The sequence below is a fragment of the Gavialis gangeticus genome, unplaced genomic scaffold (assembly GCF_001723915.1).
Source record: "Gavialis gangeticus isolate Ggan-Ray unplaced genomic scaffold, GavGan_comp1, whole genome shotgun sequence".
Taxonomy (NCBI): domain Eukaryota; kingdom Metazoa; phylum Chordata; order Crocodylia; family Gavialidae; genus Gavialis; species Gavialis gangeticus.
In genome coordinates, this window is record NW_017728996.1 from 21293536 (window position 1) to 21316388 (window position 22853).

At 41.3% G+C, this 22853-nt stretch overlaps 1 protein-coding gene across 2 annotated transcripts in view; it reads right to left on the minus strand.

The window, feature by feature from the left end:
• ADAMTSL3 (ADAMTS like 3) overlaps window positions 1–22853 on the minus strand; it is a 433784-nt gene that overhangs the window by 72367 nt on the left and 338564 nt on the right. For both annotated transcript variants that reach the window (XM_019504116.1, XM_019504117.1), the window contains exons 15-19: window positions 15959–16245; window positions 3359–3488; window positions 2199–2391; window positions 888–1067; window positions 490–643 (exon numbers count right to left, since the gene is read on the minus strand). In XM_019504116.1, coding sequence (XP_019359661.1) covers window positions 490–643; window positions 888–1067; window positions 2199–2391; window positions 3359–3488; window positions 15959–16245 — 944 coding nt within the window. The remainder of the gene's footprint in view (window positions 1–489; window positions 644–887; window positions 1068–2198; window positions 2392–3358; window positions 3489–15958; window positions 16246–22853) is intronic.

The following is a 22853-nucleotide window of genomic DNA, read 5'->3' on the forward strand; positions in this document are numbered from 1 at the left end:
TCCCTTCCGACCCTAGAAACTATGAAACTATGAAACCAGTGGAATGGGATTTTAGAGTTTTGTAACTTTTAACAGCACTAATGGGAGTGTAAATCTCAGCGCGAGAAGAATGCACATCAGGGAGTACAGCGCAAGCTCCATTCTTATTTACACTAAGGTCCCCCTTACACCTCACCGGTAGTGTAAGGCTTTATTGTGGGTGTAAAAGCCATTGACACTTACTTTAAGGCACCTTTAAACCATTAGCATCAGGTAAATGATCAGACCAAATGTGCATAAGTACATAGAAAGAATCTAGGTCTGACGGGATAAAAGTGCCTAAAATAAGAAAATCCTGTTATTGCTAGTCTAGTGATTGCAATGTTCAATTTTCCCCCTGAGTAGTAATGTTACAATACAGCAAGATGTATTAATTTAACAACACATGCATAAGTTTTACATTGTAACCATCTCAAATCTGCAAGGCACTATATAAAGTAACACACTTACTGTTACAGACATTCATGTGACAAGGCCTTACAAGCGGGGAGGTAGGAGGACCACTACATAAGGATCCATTTAATTTCACACGTTGGCCCTTTGCTGTTAGCTTCTGGCAGACAAGCTTTCTTCTTTGGATGCCAACACCACAGCTCACAGAGCACTGTAAAAGGAAGGATATAGTCAGACAAAATTGCTGTGCAATTTTTCATACTTGCTAATTTTTAACTGATCTTTATTAAAAGATGCTGTTGCACAGGAATCGCTATCTTACCCAGGGCACTGAGCTCCTCTTGGAGCTCTTCATGACCTTGAGTGGTGACTTACCTAAAGTATATGGGTTTATTAGTCTCTCAGAGAGAAAACCCAAGTGTTCTCTTTGTATTGAGAGGTTCTGGCACACTCACCTTGGACCACTCTCCTATAACTATTTGAGGAGGACAATCAATTTTTGCACATGGTTTACTAGATGACAATGTAGATTCCTGGCAGACCTCATCAGACAGTTTCAGGAAGCTTCCGTCTGTCAACAACTGTTTGCAGTATATTTTGCGATTCTGAATCCCCCCTCCACAGGTACGGGAACACTAACATGAAGAAAAAAATGGGGAAAATATAAGTATTCACACATCTGTCCTCACCCATTTACACTTCTATTTAACACAGGCACTTAGAAGGTATCCCTCACAATATATTCTTGTTTCCATTTCCAAAACCAAGCAGCATATATTCCAGCTAGAACTGATTTAGTAAATGGGCCACAGGCCAGAAAAACATAACTGGTGGGATAAATGCCAGAGGACTCCAGTACAAGTAGTCAGTGGAAAGCCTGAAGAAAGATGAACGTCTTGTATATTGGCCTGGCTACGTTCACGATCAGATGCATATCTAATGGGAGCTAAGAAAGCTTGTGAAAAAGTTAAATAAAGTGATACTTCTCCATGCAGTTTACTAGACTTACAGGCTAAGTACAGAGTCAAAAAGCCCAAAGCTGAACCAATTCAATTTTTGCAGGTTGGTCTAAGCTGCATAGATTGAACAGATAAGCAAGTGAACTGACATTCACTTTTGAGTCTTGAAATGCAGCCACATGCCTGCAGTGGTTCAGACCAGAAGCCAGGGAGCATCACAGCATGCCTCCCTGATCAGCTGGAGCAGACAGTTTGAGCCAAGGCTAGCCCACCCACCATGACAGGCATTTTCAGGGGAGGTGCTGGAGGACTGTGAGTTAACTTGAATCTGGAGGGGATCTGGGACAGACATTCAATAAACTGATTTAACCTAAATCAGTTAAATCTGGTTTCCATTCAGATTTATCCATCCAGGATTATCTTAAACGGGTTTCAACCACTTTGAAAGTGGTTTACGTGCACTAAACTTCTGCTGTCTTACAGTTTATACTGGTTTATGTGTAATTTCTGTCCCTAGCCACAAAATATATAATAAGAGGCATTCTCTGGACTAAGTCTGATCTGGGTCATTCACAGTTTCTGAGATCTTAAGTAACACCTGGAATCTAATCCAAAAGTAAATTGGTCTCTACAAAGAGTAGAAAGCAGGTTCTCTGGGCTGCTTTGTTCAAATGATGTTAGTTGCGGTCGTGGTACGGTAGCTAAAGTTTTAGAGTGACCCTCAAGATTACTCCTATTAGAGCATATTAAGTAACTAACCAAAGGAAAAAATGCTTACAATTAAACCATTTCCATTATCTGTTGTACCTGTTGCCATTCTTCCACATGCCAAGAAGGGGGACAGTCAACCTGGTTACAAGCTTGTAAAGTGTGAGGCTTTTTGTCTTTACAGTCCTTATTAGCAACAGTGGCTCCCCCTGGCTGCTGGCAGTACACATCTCTTGTCTGGATCCCAACTCCACAAGTAGCAGAACACTGTCTCCAGGGACCAGTTTGCCACCTGTTCCAAACACACAGAAAAACCTGCATTCCAGTTAAACACTGCAGAAGAATATAGGGGGAAAGGGACTGGCCCCAACCAAATCTTATCCAAGCAGAACTGTGCCAACAAGAAACAGAAGTGTTATACTGTGAAGGTCAGAACATCACCTACATGTGCCATAAAGAAATATAACTACATTTATAAACCTGAAGATAAGAAGGGAATATATAAGTTATTTACAGAAAGAGCTATTCTAAGTAAATTCATGTGGCACCAGAATTTACCTCAAAAATGTCCCTCACAAGATCATCAGCCGCCAGTTGGCAACAGACCGACATTTACATCCATAAATCTGATGCAGGGACCTTGTCTGATATTTATGAATTTGTTTGTTAAATTCATATACAGTTTTATAAAACATGCTTCTCCCCATAACTTTCACTCCGTACATTTTGTAGAAGTTTTTGGAAAACATGTTATTGCAATATGTGGATCTGCTTTAGGAATATTTAAAAAGTAATTAAGACAGCTCACAAGGATTTCACAAAGAACATTTTCAAAGAATAAGATAAATAAATGATCTTGGTCTTAAACTGTCTCTGTTCTTTTTCCAGTATCTCCCTAGCTTAACAAATCATAGCAGGTAAAGAAACAAATCCAGGAATGTTATACATAAGGCTCCTAAAAGCATTCCAGAAAACAAACGTTACATTTAATCTACGAGATAGTTTCATCTGAGGTTTATTATTATTATTATTATTTCTGCAAATGAAAAGAAAATATCCTTTCCCTATAAATGAGGATGTTATTGGTTTTCATGAAAAGATAAATGTTTGTCTCCTCCAATCCCCCCAAAAGAAAAAAAATTCCCTCAAAACCAAGGCCCTGATCATACAAGCTGAGCCTTGCATGCGAAAGTCAATGTTGATTTAAGATATATTAAACCCTTTATTTTCTCCAGTGTGATTTCATTATTAGAGTGTACCTTGGAGGGCAAAGTTTCAGGTTGCATGCACGACTCATGGGTGGTGGTCGCTTGGAGATATCACAAAGGGTGTCATTGACAGCTTGCTTTGTCTGCACATGCAAACACATTGCAATGGCTTCTTGTGTCCCTGGATTTAAAAATAAGACACATGTGAGATACTCCATACTGAAGAAAATATCTGAGATATTTATAGAGTTCACTCCCAATTCTCAGCTGACTAAATTAACTCTGAATCATGTCGCAGACTTAAAATGAACATCTTGATTTGGATAAACAATGGAAATATTTTAGAAAACTCTTGAAATACAAAAGACATTTTGTTAATTCAGTGTTAGTAACAGACCAATGCTACACATTTCTGGGATTTCCTACTTACAGCAACCAGCTCTGCCCCATCTCTGAACATGGGTGCTTGCAAACATTATAAGGGATGAATTGCCATTCTGTCCCTCAGACAATAACAATAGAAAATAGGCCTGTCAAAAATTTTTCCCCCTCTCTACCATTAAGAGAAAAAGCTACTATGATCCAATGTATATTGTAGTGGATTTGAGCAGAGTGGCATGGTTGTCAAAGTTAGTTGATATTAACTGCTTTTTTCTTTAAATAGATCTGGACCTGCAGGAGCTCAGTACTTCCAAAAATAAAAAAGAATAAATAACTTTACACTCTACACATGTATACGGAGACTCTGGACCAGATCTACAGGTGCAAAAAGGTTGTATGGTAAACTACTTAATTCACCAACGGGATAATTCTTCACTGTGGTTCAATTCACCTTTGTTCCAGTTCCTTGCCACGGTTCCCTCAATCCATCGTTATCAAGTTCTGATAATCTGCCATTATTTATATTCTCCTTGGACTGGCAAATTAACCAGAGTTTACTGAAGCTCTTCTGAAGCTCAGAGATTTTACAGAAGATATACAATATGGCTTTATACACTACTGCTCTCAGATTCCCACTGAAGTCTAAATCTATTACATTTATGCTCAACCATGAATGACAAGTAATAATCAAATTGTTATTAGCCAGAAAAAACAAAGTAATATTAGCCTGGGTTAGAGAAACATGAGGCAGTGAACAGTTGTATTTGCCAATCTCATTCATGTACTGGTAACTGGGGAAATGGATGTGTAATTCAAGGACGCAGCAGTTTGTAAAATACTTACATACTTCATAAAAGACCACTCAAATGCACTCTGATATAAATGACATGTAGCTACAGTATAAAAATGACTAATATAACATGGAAGAGTTTAGCAGTCACAGTTCAGAGAATATTCTTCCTTTTAAATTATCCAGTTATCTTTCCTGCTTGGTGCAGGGGGCTGGACCCAATGATCTTTCAAGGTCCCTTCTGGCCTTACAATCTATGAAATTCATTACCCTCCTCTCCTGCAGTGATTTCATAGAGCTACACCTTTGTTTTCTGTACCAAGTTATTTTGCTTTTTTATGTTGAAAGGCTTGTTAGGTTTCAAATAAGTTTGTGTTTCTAGTGGGAATCTTAAAATATTAATTTTTTTTTCTCTTTTCTCTTTGCTACCATGAGACAACTATTAATGCCAATATTCTTGATCAAGTACATTTATACTCCATGAATGGTTTCTTGATGTTTGTTGGTTATTTAATAGTCCGTTTGATTTCAGTTGACTCCATGAAATATTCTATTGGAATGTTTTTTCCCCAAGCCTAGTGGTATCTTTTTTAGGTTCAGGTAATGAGTCTTTTTCATTCCTAGCGAGTGACACATGATTCTATAATGCACCCTCAAACATTTGCATCTGCCATCATCTCAGATTTTACACTTGGATTGCCAGTGGCTATCACAGTGGCATGAGGAAGAACAAACTGAACTGCCTCACATGCTTCAGTCAGAAAACAGATTTTTCTTCTTTATTGCATTTCATTAGCAGGCACCTAGAACACTTACTCCACTGTTATTACAGCTATGTCTCTATCAAGGTTCATACAACACATTCATAAATACTGGCTTTTTCATCATAAAGCAAAATTGTTTTCCACCTATGGAGTTATCTTGGTGCAGTCTAGCATCTTTACCCTGTCAAGACCAAGTTTGCAGTGCTTTCTTGTGATGCTACTTGCACCAGTCTAATCATTTCAAGCATAGCACAAATCAGAGATATGGAGGCAGGGGAGCAGTGTCACAGATACAGCCCACAGGCCACATGCAGTCCATGAAGCCCAATCACCTGGCCTACGGTGCTGCCAGTTGTTTTCTCACTGGACATGCATGCTACATGTGGCACATGGGGACAATCCAGGGCACGCAATGCACATAGTGCATAGGGCTGGATAAGCCTAATCCAGCCTGCAGACCAGACCCATCGCTCCACTTACTTAGCCTGCAGGGCCTGATGAGTTTGAATAACCTTGCCGTAGTAGATATATTCAGTGACCTGCATTCTAGCTTTCTTTTAAATGTTCACTGATATCCATTCTGATCCTTTTTTAGGGGCTGATGTTCATTCATGCAAGCTTTTGTTGCATAATTGTTATAACTATGCTTGAAAAGTGCTGAATATGTAAGGCACGCTATCTTTGAGGCTCTTTGAGTAAATCCAGTAAATCTTTTATTAGACCAACTCAAATAATTGGAAATATTCTTTTTTGTAAGTTCAAGGTACAAACACCCTTTGTTAGGCTGAGGAAGCAACTGCAGTTGGTCTGTGCTCTTCCTGGATGGAACAGAATAGACGCCAGAGGCCAGTATGCATGTGAGAATGCGTGTCAGTGAAAATGTAAATTGAGGCAGTCAACGGGTGAGAAATGTGGCAGGGGAGGAGAATGTAGACCTGGTGATAACAATATAGCTGATAACAGTAGAGAGGTGTGGCAGTGAGACGCCCCCACAGGCTCCCGAAGCAGAGGGGGCAGTCCCCGCAGGCCTCAAACCACACAAGAAGCCCCCCTACTGGGGAAACTCACTTCTGGGGGCACAGCCAGAGCCAGATCAGGAGCCGCGGCTGCGGCCGCACAAGCCAGCATTACGCCAGCTGTTTAATCAGCTGTTCCCCGGGCGGGGAAAAGCACAGCCAATCGCGGCGGCCAGAAAAGCTGACGCAGGAAGATTTAATAGCTCTACCTGGACCCGGGGGGAAGAAAGAGAAGGAACACGCCAGCGTGGAGCATGCCAGGCATGCTGAGGCTCTTGTGGTGGGCAGGAGCAGTGCAGCTGGCTTGGTGCTGGCATCCAGAGCAGGGGGAAGCTGAACCCCTGTAGTAGGCTGGGAGGGAAGAGGCAGTCCCACACTTCTCTCCTCTCCAGTGGTCTGTTTTGGTAAAGAGCAAATTAGAGGTGTCCTGTCCAGAGGCGGCAAGGACGACGCCAGCCTATGGGAGTCTTGTTCGTCAGCATCCGAGGTGGAGACACTAGTTGTCAGGACAGCCAGGCTAGCCCACCAAGACCCACGCCGATGCTGGTCCCCCAACAAAAGGGGTCAACTGGGCAAGGCCGAACCATGCAGGTGGCACCCATTCGGTTGGCGAGTGAACGGGGTGTAGGCGAGGCGAAGCCCCGTAGAACATCGTGCCAAGACAGTGAGTACTACCATCCCCAGGGTCCCCCAGAAAGAGGATCTCCACTGAACACCTCCCTTTCATTCAGTAACACCAAGTCATGGGAGGATCGTTGAGGAGTGGGGTCCTGTGCCAGACGGATAGTACATCACCCGACGTAAACCTCACCTAAGGCGCCTTCTATCACCTGGGCTATCAGATGTTAGACAGATTATAAGAAGTCATAAATCCAATGTCTATATTTAGTTCATGATTTTTTGTATCCAGTAGGTTGATAAAGTGAAGTTCGTAGGCTCGTCTGTGAAAGGTGTTTTGTAAATTCCCTTTGAGGATTAGAACTGAGAGATTGAAGGGAGTGGTTTTCTTGCAAAAAATGTCCCCCCACAGGTAACTGGGTATTCTTGTCTTTGATAGATTTTCAGTGTGTGCTCCTTCTGGTACATAGCTGTTGTCTGGTTTCTCCTACATATTTTCCATCCAGGTATTTGGTGCACTGGATAAGATATATTATATTTCTGTAAGTGCAGGTGTAAGATCCAGGAATCTTAAGCAGTGGGGGAAAATATTTGTGGGGGGCTGAGCTTTGCCTGACACCCGCCCCTCCCTCCTGCAGGGCTATTATGGGGTCAGTGCACACTGGTGCTGTATGCGGTGGCAGAGGAGTGGCTGCACACCGAGTGGCACCAGGTGCTGCAGGACAGTGATGCTGTCGTGCTACTGCTGTTGCCAGTCACCATGAAAGGTTTGGCAGGGCTAAGCCCCGTTAGCCCCAGCCTTCTGCCACCTATCCAAGGGATGTTGATGGTTCTGTTGTGGGGTATATTGGCAGGTTTTATATTTCTTGTCATGGCATGGTCTGGATCCATTTGGTGTGTTTTGGGCCATAGGAAGTTTGCTTCTGGTGATGAGGTTGGTGAGGTTCAGTGCTTGTTTAAAGGCTGGGATGGGTGGTTCTGGAAATATCTCTTTAAGAATCGGGTCTTCTTCTAGTGTGGTTGCAATTGTTTGAGGATTTTCTGTATAGGGAGAGGTGTTATGTTATAACTAGTGGTGTGCAATTCATGGGGGGTTTCTTTCTGTACTGCAGCAATTCTTCACATGGTATCCAGGTGGCTCTTTCAAATGTGTGATCTATCTCTCTGGAGGAATGTCCTTGATGAGTGAAAGCCCTTTTAAGATTTGTGAGGGAACAATCATGAGCATTCTCCACAGTGCAAATTCAGTGGTATTGGAGGGCTTGGCTGTATATTACAGTTTTCTTGGCCGGTTTAGGGTGACTGCCGATTCTGTGCAGATATGTATGTTGGTCCACGGGTGTCTTTTATATGGTGATCTGTCTTTTACCATTTTGGATAAGGATCATAGTATCTAGAAAGGAAATGTTGGTGCTGGCGTATTCAAGAAATAGTCTGATGGAGGGGTGATGATTGATTTCCATCACAAATTGAACAATCAGAGATTGCAGGTTTTCAGTCCAAATGATGATGTCATTGATATATCTTAAGTATAGCAAGAGTTTGATGGTGCAGTCCTTGAGGAGTTCTTCTTCCAGATGGCTCATAAAAAGGTCAGCCATTGCAGAGCCATTTTGGAGCCCATAGTTGTGCCCATGGTCTACAGGAAGTGTTGGTTATTGAAAGTGAAGTTGTTGTGAGTGAAGATACAGCACATTTAGTTTAGTACTTCCTTAATAAAGTACTAACTAAATGTGCAGTACCTGAAGTTACTGCGCAGTAGCACCAGTGCATGGTTATTTAGCGGCACTTACTGCGCATTAGCTTAATAACACTGAGCTGTAGGCTATTAGCATGGTTTTTGCCATGACATGCTACTGCAGTGTTATTAGGCTAATGTGCAGTAAGCATCTTGTGTAGAGACACCCACATGCAATGAAACAAACTGCACTTGAAAACTAGGGCCTGGACTATGACTTCACAATATAACCCAAGAGTGAAAATGTCGAGTTAAGACGCATCAAAACACAACTATCAGTTTTTCAGAACACTAATGCCCTCCCCAAAAAGACTGAAGACAGAGTACCCACTATACCTCATCTAATTAACTCTTATGTATTAATTTAAATATTTTGGTTCTGAAGCAGTTGCTTCATCCCTCTGAAAAAGAAACATGTTCAAAAACTAATATTCAGATGTGCAGTTCTGGCAATAGGAAGAGCATGAAAGAAGTTGCCAGACACAAGTGTATCAAACAGTGACTGTTCCTACAATTGCAGTGTCCATGCCCAGACTGGGAACAGTGTCAAAGGTCTGTTTCTGTTTCAAGTGTCTTGTTCTGGCCGTCAATTCAAAGAGACTTCTTAACTACTTACAATTCTAAGAAAAATTCTGTCCTAAATAATACAACCATAGCTCTACTGATTTCAGTGACTGCCTATCTTCCTAACAGGTTTAGGAATTGAAAACGCACGCATGCGCACGTGCGCGTGCCTATAATATAATATTATGACATAATAATTATATAACATAATATAATAAATCATTATTATTATTCTCATTAGCAGTTTATCTTGTGATTTTGAGTACATATTGTGATTCTAAGTACACATTTCCTATCTTGAAGAATTACTTTTCATATGACAACTGAAAATTCCATATGTGACAGCTGTCATTTCATTCATCTTCATGCCACAAAGCCTGACAATTCTTTACCACAAGGGCTTTATTATTAAGAGAAACAAAGTACAATATTTTGATGTTTTAACCTATAACACAGCAGAAATTGTACAGCTGATAAAGAAAAGATTTTCCCGTTCCTTGTTTTTCAGATCACGGGGTCTTTTGAATAAACATACTCTATGGATGCAGCATTTCCTAGAACTTTACTGGCAAACAAAAAGTATAAGGTTGCTCTTAACAGTTTTTGCAAATATAATGCTATATTAGTTTGTCATTTGAATCAGTGATAAAATTCTGACATTGTATGGATTAGGAAGTTACTCTTAAATCATTAAATTAATAAAGTTAACTTGGAAAACAAACTGAGTTCCAAATATATGAAGTTTTTGGTTTATGATCTCAAAATAACAGACAATCTAGCCAAAAATTATGTACTCAGTAAGACTGCTCATGCAGCAAGAATAGCTTTCACATTAATTTGATGAACTATTATGGTAATTGTTCTGTTACTAAGCATCACAGAATATTTTCGATTTAGACCCATCATTCAGTCTTCATGCACACTCTTCATTGTGTGCTGTGTGAAGAAATATACAATGTACAAATTTGTTTTAAAAGACCAAAGAGTTTTCTGAAAAGCTATTTTCAAGCCTCCCTGTTCAGAGAAAAAATAAAGAGGGAAGATGGAAGTCGCTAAATGTAAGTGGCAGAAGGATGACTCATCGTATTTGAAGTCCGCAATAGTGGTTCAAAGTCAAAATTTCCACGTGTTTCTCTCCCACATTGCCATGTAAAAAAACAAAACCAGATGCAGACAAAACACTGAATGCAGATATATAAAAAGTGTTAATAAATATGAAAACTATACAAAAATGAGCAAAATGTTTTTTCTTCCTATGCCTTCTCTTGTAAGTTTCTTGGTGGTGGGCTGAATAACTGCATCCAGAAATATTATTTTAAGAGTTGACAATGTCCTTTAAAAATAATCTTGCCCAATTAAATATGGTCTGAATTTATTTTTCTTTTAAAAAAAAATCTTTTTATAGGATCTGCAACCAACAAAAATTTCCATAGCTTACAATAAAAAATAGTAAATGCTACTTATGAGTACATGCTCTCTTGGCATACTTGACACCTATACCCATCATTAAAAATCTTAAAATAAAACCAGGCATTAATGGAAGGAAACCAAGGCCCTATCTACATATTACGCTTAATATGTAATTAAACAATCAATCATGCATTAAGTGGTCATCTGGCCACGCAGTCAATCAATTAACGGCATGAGAAAAAAAGGAATAAGCTAAAAAAGTTATTCCACAAAATATGTGAAATAATTTTGTAGCTGCTTCCTATCACACCATTAATTGAATGTGTGACCAGGGACCCCTGTAGCGGGGAACACCATCAGCTGATCAGAGCTCCTGGCTGGGTGGTGGGGGGCGGGAATATGTGCACCCCAAACCTGGGAGCTCCCAGCTGACAGGCTTGCAGCCATGGGGCAGCCCACACACTCCCACAACTGGAAGACCATAGCTCAAGCCCTTGCAGCTGGAAGATCGCATGAGCTGTGGTCTCCCAGCTGTGGAATGACATGGTGCATCCTGGTGGCTGGGATCACATGACCTGCAGTGTTCCACCCAGTGGAGTGCATGGGGCACCTCCACAGCTGGGCAATCACATAAGTTGCAGTGCCCCAGCCATGGGAGCTTGCTTCCTGCTGGTGCAGGTAGAGCTTAGAATCAGGCTCCTTCTGCACTGCCAATAAGGCATGCTAGGATCTGATGATCCCTTCAAAGCACAGGGGATTTGTTAAATGATGGAAGTGACACTAAAGAAATATTTCAGATATAAAGAAAAATTTCCCTTTTTGGCCGGCATATTCTATAACAGACATTATTTCTTGAAGACAATATTTTGCATCTTGCTTCATGCATATGCTCCATGTCCTTACAGCAAAAATATATTTCTTCCAGCAGGGAAATCATGCTGGGAATACAAAGACAAATATTGAATTCCCTATTCAGTTTTACTCAGGAAAAATATTAAATAAGTCAATGCGAGTCTGTCAGATTAAGGGCTCATATGAGCAAAGAACTCCAAATTTGCCACTGACCGGACTTCTGACTTTGCAATTTCTTGAACTTTTTTCAGGCACTGAGGATAGACAGTCAATTTTTCGACCTTTTGGATCATGGTGCAGTTTCTTTGAGATCTTTAATATGTCTGCTTCACCGACTAACATAGAGGACATCTATTTTCATCTATGAGCAGACTGATGACAGAAGTAATAACTATGATAACAGGCATAACATAACCTAACAGCCCTCAAAGGCAGTCATTTTATGACATCCAATACCAGGCATGATGAGCCAAAAAATGGTTTATATAGAAGCAGTGCAGAAATCATACAGGAAAACTGAAGCTATCTTGTTAACAACACATTTAGAATTTCTATAGCTATAAAAGCTTTGTAAAAATAATTAGAGAGAAAGATGATGTTTGATTATGTGTTTTAGAGTGGATTTTCTTTATAATTTTTATATCTCTAAAAGAATGTTACTGTCTGCGTTTTACCTCCTTTTATGATGTGGGCCAGGAAAGAATTTAAATTAAATGTCTGGTCTGTGGAAGAACTTGAGGGGAAAATCTAATACTGAATACAGATTATCATCCTTGCTCAAGAAGCAATCAAGTCTGTAGCTTTTTCAGACCCAACAGATTTTCCCCTCAATCAGGGAAAAGTGGGCCCTGAGAGAGAAGTGCAGGGTAGAAAAGAAAAGGATACAGATATCCTTAGAGATGTATTTTAATAGTTGTGCTAGCTACGTGCATGCTAGAAACAGAAGCTAATATTATTTATGTTAATTCTCAATATTCCAAACCTAGCTGACACTTATTTTCCTTTTTTTGGAAGTACACAGTTCATCTCATTGAAACGAGATTTGAACATAAAACTGAGAAGAAGTTTATCAGGTCCTCTGTGCCTGCACAATAGAAAAATTGGTAGACAAAGCAAAATAATTGGCCAGCGCAGTGCAAAAATCTACAACAAGAAGAAAGTCTGGTTTTTTAAAAACTATTTATCTGCAGGCAGCTTGTGGTATGTTCAAAGGTATTTGCTAAGGCAGGAAGACAAACAGAACTCATAGCAGGACAAGCTCACTACTACCTAAGTAGTATAAGAACAGAGGGATTTCTGGAAGTACTCAACACTGATAACTTCCCACATTTCCTGGGAGCAGCACATATGAAGAATATCTCAGTGTATGGTGCTAGAGATAACACCAAAGCCCCAAGAGCATAGAGGGAAACACCTTTGATGTCAAACACTGGCTCATTCTTCAAATGGTTCTTTTGCAGTACACGCCTAAGAAGTGTTTTCAATACACTGACATATAGACAGAAAGGTTGGGTCAAACTGCCTCATGAAATCACAAAGGACAAATATTGTAGACTGCAGTTCAGTAGTGTAACTTGGAGGGTGAGGGATGAGCAGGACACTAGCCCTGGCTGTGAACTTAGTTGGGCACCAGCATGGTCCCCCTGGAGAGAGTTTCTACCCTCCACAGCAGCAGCCGCATGCCATTGCCACAGCAGGAGCAACAAATGGAGTGGACAGACCATGCCGTGATAGGAACAGCAGCAAACTGAGTTTCCAGAACAGGTAAGACTCCTGCCGCTTTCACTACCCGTCTCTTCTGGCACTCAGGGTCCCCCTTTCTCTTGACTCTTCCGGGCACAAACCCTGCTAGTTGTGCCTCTCCTATGGCAAAATACTCATTAGGCTATAGTGGAAGCAAAATCAGGTCTTAAGCTTTATCATTTGCTTCAGAGGCTTCATAATAACTTCTGAAATTTAGGTCAGGTAGTAAAATTAAGAGGATTAAAAATGTGGAGGTAGTAAAAGCCTTTATTCCTAGTTCATAATTCTGTTTTCATTATTGCTTTAAAATATATTATTGAAATAAACAATGTAGATAGATAAAATAAGATCGTCATTACCATAGCTCCAAACAGCTCATACAGACACATATTGTGATTCGTATCTTTTTGGGCTTTAGCACCTATATGCCCTGTTCAGATGAGCGTGGCCGTGCATACTGCACATTCATCTATTCTCCACAATGCAAGGGAGCAGCATGGGGGGGAGGTGGTGATCCCTGGATACCAGGGGTCAAAAGAAACCAAAGCAAAAAAAAGCAGAGTAGTGCACACCACTGCTGCAGCCCCAGGAGGCTCCCAGGACCCCAAGTAAGGCTGCTGAGGCCAGCCTAATGTTGGATCCAGCCTCTCTTACCACACCTGGGGTAACCTGACACGCAGCAGAGGACATGAGGCACAGGCGTTCCCTGGGGACAACTGGCGGTAGCACAAGGTGTGCTGCTGCTAGTTGTCCCTGTGATGAAATCCCATTCTGGCCGCCTCCTCCTCACTCTGGGGCTAGTCTGTGTCCCCCTCCCTCAGTCTCAGGTGTCTATCACTCCAGTCACTAAGCAATCAGCTCTGCTTATACAACTACTGTCCTAAGCAGTGATCTCATGGCATGAGGGGCAGGGGTGGGAGCCCCTGTCACTCCACCAAGTAACCAGTGATGCTTTTTAAATTGATTGGCTAGCAGTCAACAAAACCTGTCCTGATTGGGTATAGAAGGTGAGGTCAAACAGGGCAGTTAAGGGGCCTCCATCTTGGGCTCTGGCTCTCTCTTGAAACTCATGGACATACCATGAATTTGGAAACTATCTAGATATATAGCTTGCAGTAATGCAGATGTATAATCAAAGGCTACCCAGCCACACTGTTTGCTCTAAGGTTATTCTGTGATATTTCTCTATCTTCTACCCTTCCCCAAGTCTACTCTCTGTAATCAATAAAGTTCTCCATTGTACCAAGTATGGTGAACTGACTAGGAGAGGGAGAGGAGAGTGCCTCCGTGTCCCCTTGGTCTGGATGACTAAGGGAGGCTACTTTTTGTGCTTCAGGCTAAAGGAAGCACCCCAAATTCTCACAGTGGGTCAAGCACCCCCAAGGTCTACAAGGCCTGTGTACCCCAGGCGGCCTAGGACCAAAGACAGACCAGATCCACTGGGTGGTGGCAGCAGTGACCCCAGGCTTGCATGTATGCTCCAGGAATGGGTTTGGCTGGATGTGAGGTGCCCCAGGGAGGCACTTGGAACTTGGTAGGTGAACAGGCACAGTGGGGTGGGTGGCTCAGCACAGGCGTGCCACCTACTAGTCTGCCACAGTCCCTAGGAAAGTAAATGTCCATGCTTGTGTGGACGCAGTCATAATGCCCAATTAAGCCCACTGGGCTTAGCAAGACTTTGCACCTTTTCTAACCAGGTACATTAGTGTCCTTGTAGACCAATGTCACCAATTAAAGAAAACGTTAGGGAGCCATTTACACCAATCACTTACCATTCTGTTGACAGCAGTCTGGGCATCCCTCCCAACTTCTGTCTTCAATGTTCCAATTGGTGAACAACACAAAGGAGGCACCTTTCTATGAACACTAGATTGGGTCTCTATTTGCAAACTGTTGCTGTTCGGCCCTTTTCTACATTTTATATTGATTCTGTGGGTACAAATGTCTTCACTTCCCACTTAGGTCATCATTCTTGTCACATACAGGTGCGCTCATAATTCCACTGCTTCCACTTAGCACTTCATAATTCACTTCTATGTCCAGGCAGTGAAGTACAGTATATAGTAGCAACACTTGTAATACTGGCCAGCAACATGTTCTTAAGATGAGTGGGAGATTTGGTTACATCATAGGAGGAATGTGCCTAACTATTTGCAGACACAGACTTCCTACAGAGAGATACACTGTAATGAATTCTACACAAAAACCTGCTTGAACTTCACATTGATGGATATACGTGTCTCTGTCCAACCACATTCATTATTCCACAGAAAATGGCAGCATTTTGGAATATAGAGGATTGTTGATATGCAAATATTAGATCAAAAACTAAATGCATACCACTTGGGGGAAGGAACAAAGGCCATTTAAGCAGATTCATCACTGTTTTGTTGCATGTACAGGGACATGTCTAAACCCAACCACTATCTGAGAACTTAACTGCTACCTTGTAGCTTGTCATCTGATAATAAAAAACTAATTGCTGCCTCAGCCCTGATACAGACCTCTTGCAACTTACTTGGCTAGATAGAGCCAATTTCTGCTTCAAGCATTTAAAGATGGCATACCTATTTTATTTCCAGGACAACCTTGTGAGGCCTGTGGAACCCAAAATACCTTTAGATGGGATCATTAATCAAAGATAAACAGGTTAAGTTCAAAGTTCATGCTGTATTTGTTTTTTACCCCATCTAAAATCATCAGTACAAGACAACTGCAGGAGCCATTGACAACATTAAATTTAAACACCACGGAAGAAAAAGATTGTTAAAATACCTCCAATACACGTGGCTGAGCAAGGAGTAAACCCAATATATTCCCAATCATAAACCAAATTGCCATCTTCTCCATGTGAAAACTCTGGGGTGTACGGGATAGGATCACTATCACATGGTGCCTGGTGACATATTTGTTCTGTCAGTGGCTTATGGTCTTCACATTCCTCCTCAGGCAGCTCCACTTCTGTCTGAGTAAAAGTGAGAAGAATGCGGCATTTCACCTCCCGCACCTGTATGCCATCGCCACATGTTGTGCTGCATGGAGACCAGGGCTCAGGAATAAACCTGCAAATAAGTTGAGTATAGCAATTAAAAAATGTTGGAGGAGGAGATAGTGGCATGTACTTGTAATGTGTGTACGGTTATAACGTTTCTACAGAAATGTTAATGAACTACTACAACACAAGCATGGCTACATTCTAACTGAGCATTTAGTGAACGTAGCCAATACTGAAATTTGCTTGTACAATATGGCCTAATCTTATAATTACACTGCAGGAACACTTCCTCTCATTTCTGCCTCCGACTCCCATCATTCCACAAAACTAAATAAAAAGAAGCAAAAAAGAAAAGGGGTGGGGGGTGGGGGAGGAATGAGAAGGAAGAAGAATCACATGGGGCAAAAAAAGGACAGAACCTAAAGATATCCTCAAACCCCAAGAACACTCAAAAGGGCCAAACTGCACTAAAAAAGCCCAAACTTCCACACCAAACACTCCGTGTTCTTTAGGCATGCAAAGCCAGATATAAGGCAGAAAGTACCTTTGCATTCTCTTCAGAAACCTGAGAAAGACTGCCATAGGTCATCATAGCAATAATGTTTAATAGAGATGGTGAAAGGCACTTTTTCAAATTTAGCCATTTCTAGTACATAACACTGCAGGCTGCCATTTAGACTTAATAATGCAAGAAGATGATGTGATTAATTGCTCATTGGACAATCTATCAATTTATCTGTGTGTGTTTATGCTCCTCATTAATGGCAATAACATCTTGTGTTACAGGTCATTAATGTACTGACTATAGGTTTTCATTCATAACCAGAGCCATCCCTAGGGGTGTGCAGGGCCCAGGGCATATCAGCCTGTGCAGGGCCAGGGAGTGGGGATGGCAACCGCACACAGAAGCTGGTGGCAGTGTCAGCAGTGGGTGGGGGGGGACAAACGGCCAGAGCTGACAGAGGGGTGGCATGCTCTTGGAGCCGGCAGGGCGGGGAGGATGGTGGCAAGCACCCAGAGCCAGCAGCGCTTGGCAGCGGCAGCACATAGCGGCTGTAGCGGGGCACATACAGCAATGCCTGCAGGGCCCCTCAAAGCATGAGGCCTGGGGTGGTCACCCCGATTCACCCCAGGGACGGCCCTGTTCATAACCTTCTATTACTCTGAGGGCCAGATAACAATATTCAAAAGTAGACCACTGCAAGCAGGCTGAGTTCAACAAATGAATTTACCTTGGGTTGGTGTGGGATACATTGGACAAGTTAAATGTAGAATATTATAAGCAATTTCCTTAATGGTCTGAAGCAGTTGGAGAAAGAAAATATACTGATTTCCTTTTAAATCTTCCTAAATGGAGCTGATCTGTAGGAGATAGGGAAATAAAAACTACTCTTTGTTCCTTCCTAAAGATCTGTGTAAAAAGGGATGCTTAATTTACTAGGATCCAAGTTAAACATCTATATGTTTCAAAAGTTTTTCCTCCCCTTCTTTAATAAAAGAAATTGGTTTACTGCAGAGAGACATATTTATAATAATTTATAAACAGCTAGTTACAGAAGGTTGGGACAAAACCAATGTTTTAAATTGTGTTTACTCTAAACCTAGAAAATATCAGCACATTGTGGTGGATTCTGAAGACAGATTACTGTGTCAAGCCAACTACTTTCTGCCAATGCAGACCAAGACAGGAAGGGGAAGGAGAACTGAACAGTATATGACTTATTATTCTTTTAGATACTCCCATGAGATTCTCTGGCTATTCCCTGAATAGCATTTATTGTGGAAGAGATGGAATAGTAAGCTTCCTCTTCTTCCAAAGAGCACCTGCTAACCAGTGTTAGGAGGGAGCTGATCACCCTTCAGGAAGCTGCTGCTGAACTACCCCAACTGCCCCAAAAAGGTACTGGTATCTAGGGGCCCCTCTGCATGTACAGGTAAAAGTATGATGGGACCTACTGCACAGTGCACACATTTGTACCTCCCACCATGTCACATGTGCATGGCAGGAGGCACAATTGTGGGATTGCACGTTAGATCCCATCACACCTTACTGCTGGTGCAGCGGAGTCTGATCCTGGGCTCCCCCTAACCGGCAAGAAGCAAGCTCCCACAGCTGGGAGCCTCCTCACCTGAGGGGCTCCTAGCTGCAAAGACACCCAACACACCCCCTGGCATTCTCCCAGCTCCCGGGGTATACAAAACTCCTCAAGGCAGGGAGATCACAGCAGCTACAGTCTCTAAGCCCTGGGAGTGTCATGCACCCCCAAGGCTGGACGATCGCCACAGGGTGCTGCCAGGACCCAGAATCCATGGCTGCTGGGGCTGAGAGTCCCCTCAGTTGTGGGACTCCAAGGCCTGGGTGGGCCTGGTGCACCCCTGTGGCTGGGAGCCCTGTCAAGCTGACAGGAGTCCCAGCTGCAGGGGAGACCATGCAACACATGCACATTAAAGTGTGATAGCAACCAGCTATAAAGTTAGTAGACATTTTTGAGGTCTAACTTTATAGCTGGATACAGCTTTTTATGGTGTGACAGATGCTTTGCACATGTAGCTGGTCTCGAGGTAATTGTGCAATTAACCAATTAATTGTATGATACCTATGAAGTGTAGAGGGAGCCTGGGATTATGAAGCTTGCTAGTGTTTGCGGTTTACTTAAGCAGAGCTTCCCAAACTTTGGCTTGATCCTGTTAATTGCTGACTGGGTCCTGTAAAGTGCTGAGCACCCTCAGCTCCCACTGAAATCCAAAGAAACCAGAAGTGTTTGGCACCTCACACAACAGTCCAAGTGCACTAACAGCATCTTATCCACCGGCAGGCTGCTCACAGAAATAAAATACAGGTGCTTGTACTCTACAGTATTAGGAAGCAAAGGAATTGCCACACTGGGACAGCCTATAGGTCCTTCTAGTTCAGGAGCTCGTCTCTGACAGCTGCCAGTACCAGTTGCTTCAGAGTAACGAATCTTGCAGGGAGCAGAAGTGGGAAAAACTTCTACCAAGGAAAATTTCCTTCTAACTGCAGTAGTTAGAGGCTGGCTGAAACCCCAAAGCACAAGGTTTTTATAATCCTTCCAAAGGGAGCTGTATAAATTTACATAGGCACTCATACCAAAAATGACCCTGACACAGCAACACAATTAAGTGTGTGCTTAACTTTAAGCCCATTAGCAGTCCTTTAAAGTCAATGGGACTATAACTTTCTTAAATTTAAACACATGCTTAAGTGCTTTGTTGGATCAGGGCCATAGTACACAACAAAATTTGACATTTTCTTTAAAAAAGAGCTGTGTCTGGGTAAAATATGTCAACTTGCATATTTACCAATGTATCTAATTTGGGGAAAAAACGTTAATAGACATTTACAATTAAGGCACATTCTTTAATACTCTAACCAATCCTAACAGTTTACAGTCTGAGAGAAAACAGTGATTAGGTACAAGCGTGACAACAGCACACTGACAAGAGCTCATTTAGTACACACTCATTTCATTAAAGCACCAAAACTGAAGTATGATACACTCTTATGAAAACTTCCTTCATTGTTTGAAAGGAAAGATGAACCACTATAATTTATTCATTCAGCAATTTATTTATAAAGAAACTCAGAAATTCTAAACTTTTTTTAATTCTACAAAGTCTGCATGGTAATTGAGGTTTTCCTGTTGAATATTAATACCTGGTATTTCATAGTGAAGTGCAAACATTTTTTAAAAAATGGAAACATAGATTTTTAAACTTCTGCCTTATCACTTGCTAAACCAATCACACGACTGTACAATTCTTTAGAACTATGCTAGAATATGGAAGTGGATGACCTCATCTGAGTCAGACTGTGGATGAAAGAGGTAAAGCAAATGGAAGCCAATGGAGACTGGTACTAAAAAAAATGAGAGCAGGGAGCTGACTGAGAAGTGTGCATTGTTTTGGAGCCAGGAAAACATACAGTCTAAATCCTGAATTTGGGCCAGATGCTGACTTTATATTAATTGGGAAAACCCATAGCCACAGGCAGGAATTTTAATAATTAATTTTGCATTCAGTGTTTGATGGAGATAGCAAAAAGAGACGCTATTTTTTCCATTGTGTGTCATGTGTAGTGCACACTTGGCAACATAATGGACCAGTATGACTTCCCTGAAGTCAGTGGAAATTTTGCTTTGACTACACTGGGAGCAGGCTCAGACTAATGTAAGATCAGGATCAAGCAACAGAGCAGCTTTTGAGTTATGATGTTTTGTAGGTCATCAGATATTTTATAGTTGAATGGTTAAGATTATAATCATTTTGAAAGTTTCCTAAGGTCTTTGATGAAACTCATGGATGACATTGCAGTTTCCATTTTACACCCCTAGAGTTTTTTCTTGAATGCATAAACAAAAAAGACAGAGACAGAAAAAACAAGGAGATGCTTTTGTAAAATACAATTGGGTCCAATTCTCTACTGCTTACCCCCTTATGTAGACATTTACACCTGCAAGAAGGTTGAGTAAAATCCTATTATTATGATTGGGCACGCTTTGCAAGCATATAAATGGCCACACAAGCTTTAAGGCAGTGGAGGTCATGCCACCATAAGCCCAATAATAATTAGTAAGAGGAAAGAGGACATATTGGGATGGCTTAGACAGTGAAGTAATGACCTAAGTTATTGGTAAGCAAACAGGTACAAGTAACTGTTGATTCAAACCTTAACTTAATTCAACCTTGGCTTCTTTTTTTTTTATTAATTTTTCCCATGCCTGCAGTTCCTGGTTTGGGTTAAGATAGGAAATGCAAAAATTCTGCAAGAAAAGCTTTTCTTGTGATATTTCCCATCCAGCTCTACAGATCCAAGGAGCCTGGATACAGTTTGCAGAAGCATCTACACTTTTGGCTGCTTTTCTGGGTAGAAGCTCCAAAACACTGGCAAATTTCCCATCACTGAACCACCTCATTAGTCTCCTCCAAAATGAGATCCATAACCAGAGATTTTACTGACCTCAATGGTAACATATCGAGCAAAATATTTGAACAACTTTCTGTGGAGTGGCTGGAAAAAAGCAACCGTGAAATGCACGTTTAAATAAAAGAACTGGTGGCATTTCTGTCAAAATTACTTAGAAATGCAATGAATAGAAACCTACAATATCTCAACTCATTTTAGATTTAGTAAGTTCAACTCTATACAAACCTAGTGAACAATTATTTTGAGCTCATTTTGCTGAGAAAGCATACCAGTGTTAGCAAACATTTTAAATTTTCCTCCATGTCATTAAAAGAGAAGTCAGTGGAGGTGTCCAGTTCTTTAACTTAGTATTAAAAGAAAAGGATGCAAAACCTTGCGGAAGCCTCATTGTGAAGCCTACTGTAACTAAGAAGGCTCAGGGGAGAACATTTAAAATAATGATGGGTATCAACTGTCATCACATTCCATAACTAAAAACTTAAAAGGTTGAACCTACATTTTTCTTGGCCTTACTTTACAAGCAGACATTTTTTTTATTTTTGCTAATAAAAAAAGCTTTTGAACATTCCCCCTCTATGTAAATGCAGGACACCAGCCGTGGTATACCACAGCAGCAGAGGTATTTGTCTTCCACAAGCTGGTTTGGCACATTCTTCATTTGTGGCTTCTGAAATGTAGCTGCATTTATTCCCTTATTCATTATCAACTAAAATATCACCCAAAGGCACAAAAGATAGTTGTAATAAAAGAATGAAGTAGGAGCTGAGATTTCATGTTGAGATTTTGGTTTGGATGACAAGAGAATAAATAAAATCAAGTGATGGCAGCATACCAAGAAAACTGTAAGCCCCATGCTGCCCAGAGATGGGCTAGAAGTTGTCATACTGTGCAGTGTGTAAATGACACAAGCAAAGTTAAACAGATGCCAAAGCAGGAGGGAATTACTGTTACAGCTCTGGCTGGGGGATGTAACAACCTTGTGTTACAGTTTCTCTTTAAACCCTATGCTCTGATCTCAAAAGCTTACTCCAGCTGGAAGAGACAAGGTCAGATAGAATACAAGATTCAAAAGGACCTGTGACAAATTGTTCCAATTGCAAAATACTGTCTGTGTGATGACAGGGCAAGCTTAGAAAAAAAAGGAAGGCAGCCATCCCATTTTGCTGGATAATGGAGTCTGAATAAGAGTAAGGACTGAAAATAGCTTGAACTTTTATTCTACTGTTACAAAGTAGTACTACAGATGGTCCTTTCATTCAAACAAAGAAGTCAGATGGGAACTGGTTTACTACATTTTTATTTTCGTGTCATTTTATATTCATTTCACAGTTATTGCTTAAGTTCTCCTTAGAATCAAAGAATCATAGAAAATTAGGGTTGGAAGGGACCTCGGGAGGTCTTCTCATCCAACCCCCACTAAAACAGGACCAACACCAACTAGATCATCCCAGCCAAAGCTTTGTCTAACCAAGTCTTAAAAACCTCCAAGGATGAAGAGTCCACAACCTCTCTGGGTAACTTGTTCTAGTGTTTTACTGGCCTCCTAGTGAGAAAATTCTTCCTAATATCTAACCCAGGGGCGAGCAAAATATGGCCCGTGAGACCGATTCAGTCCACCAGGCCATTCTGTCTGGCCCACAGGGCACCTAAAAAGTTTAAAAGTTTAATATTTATCTGCTCCTCACTGCTGTCAAAGATGACAGGAGCCAGGAGCAGTAGGACCCAGGGGA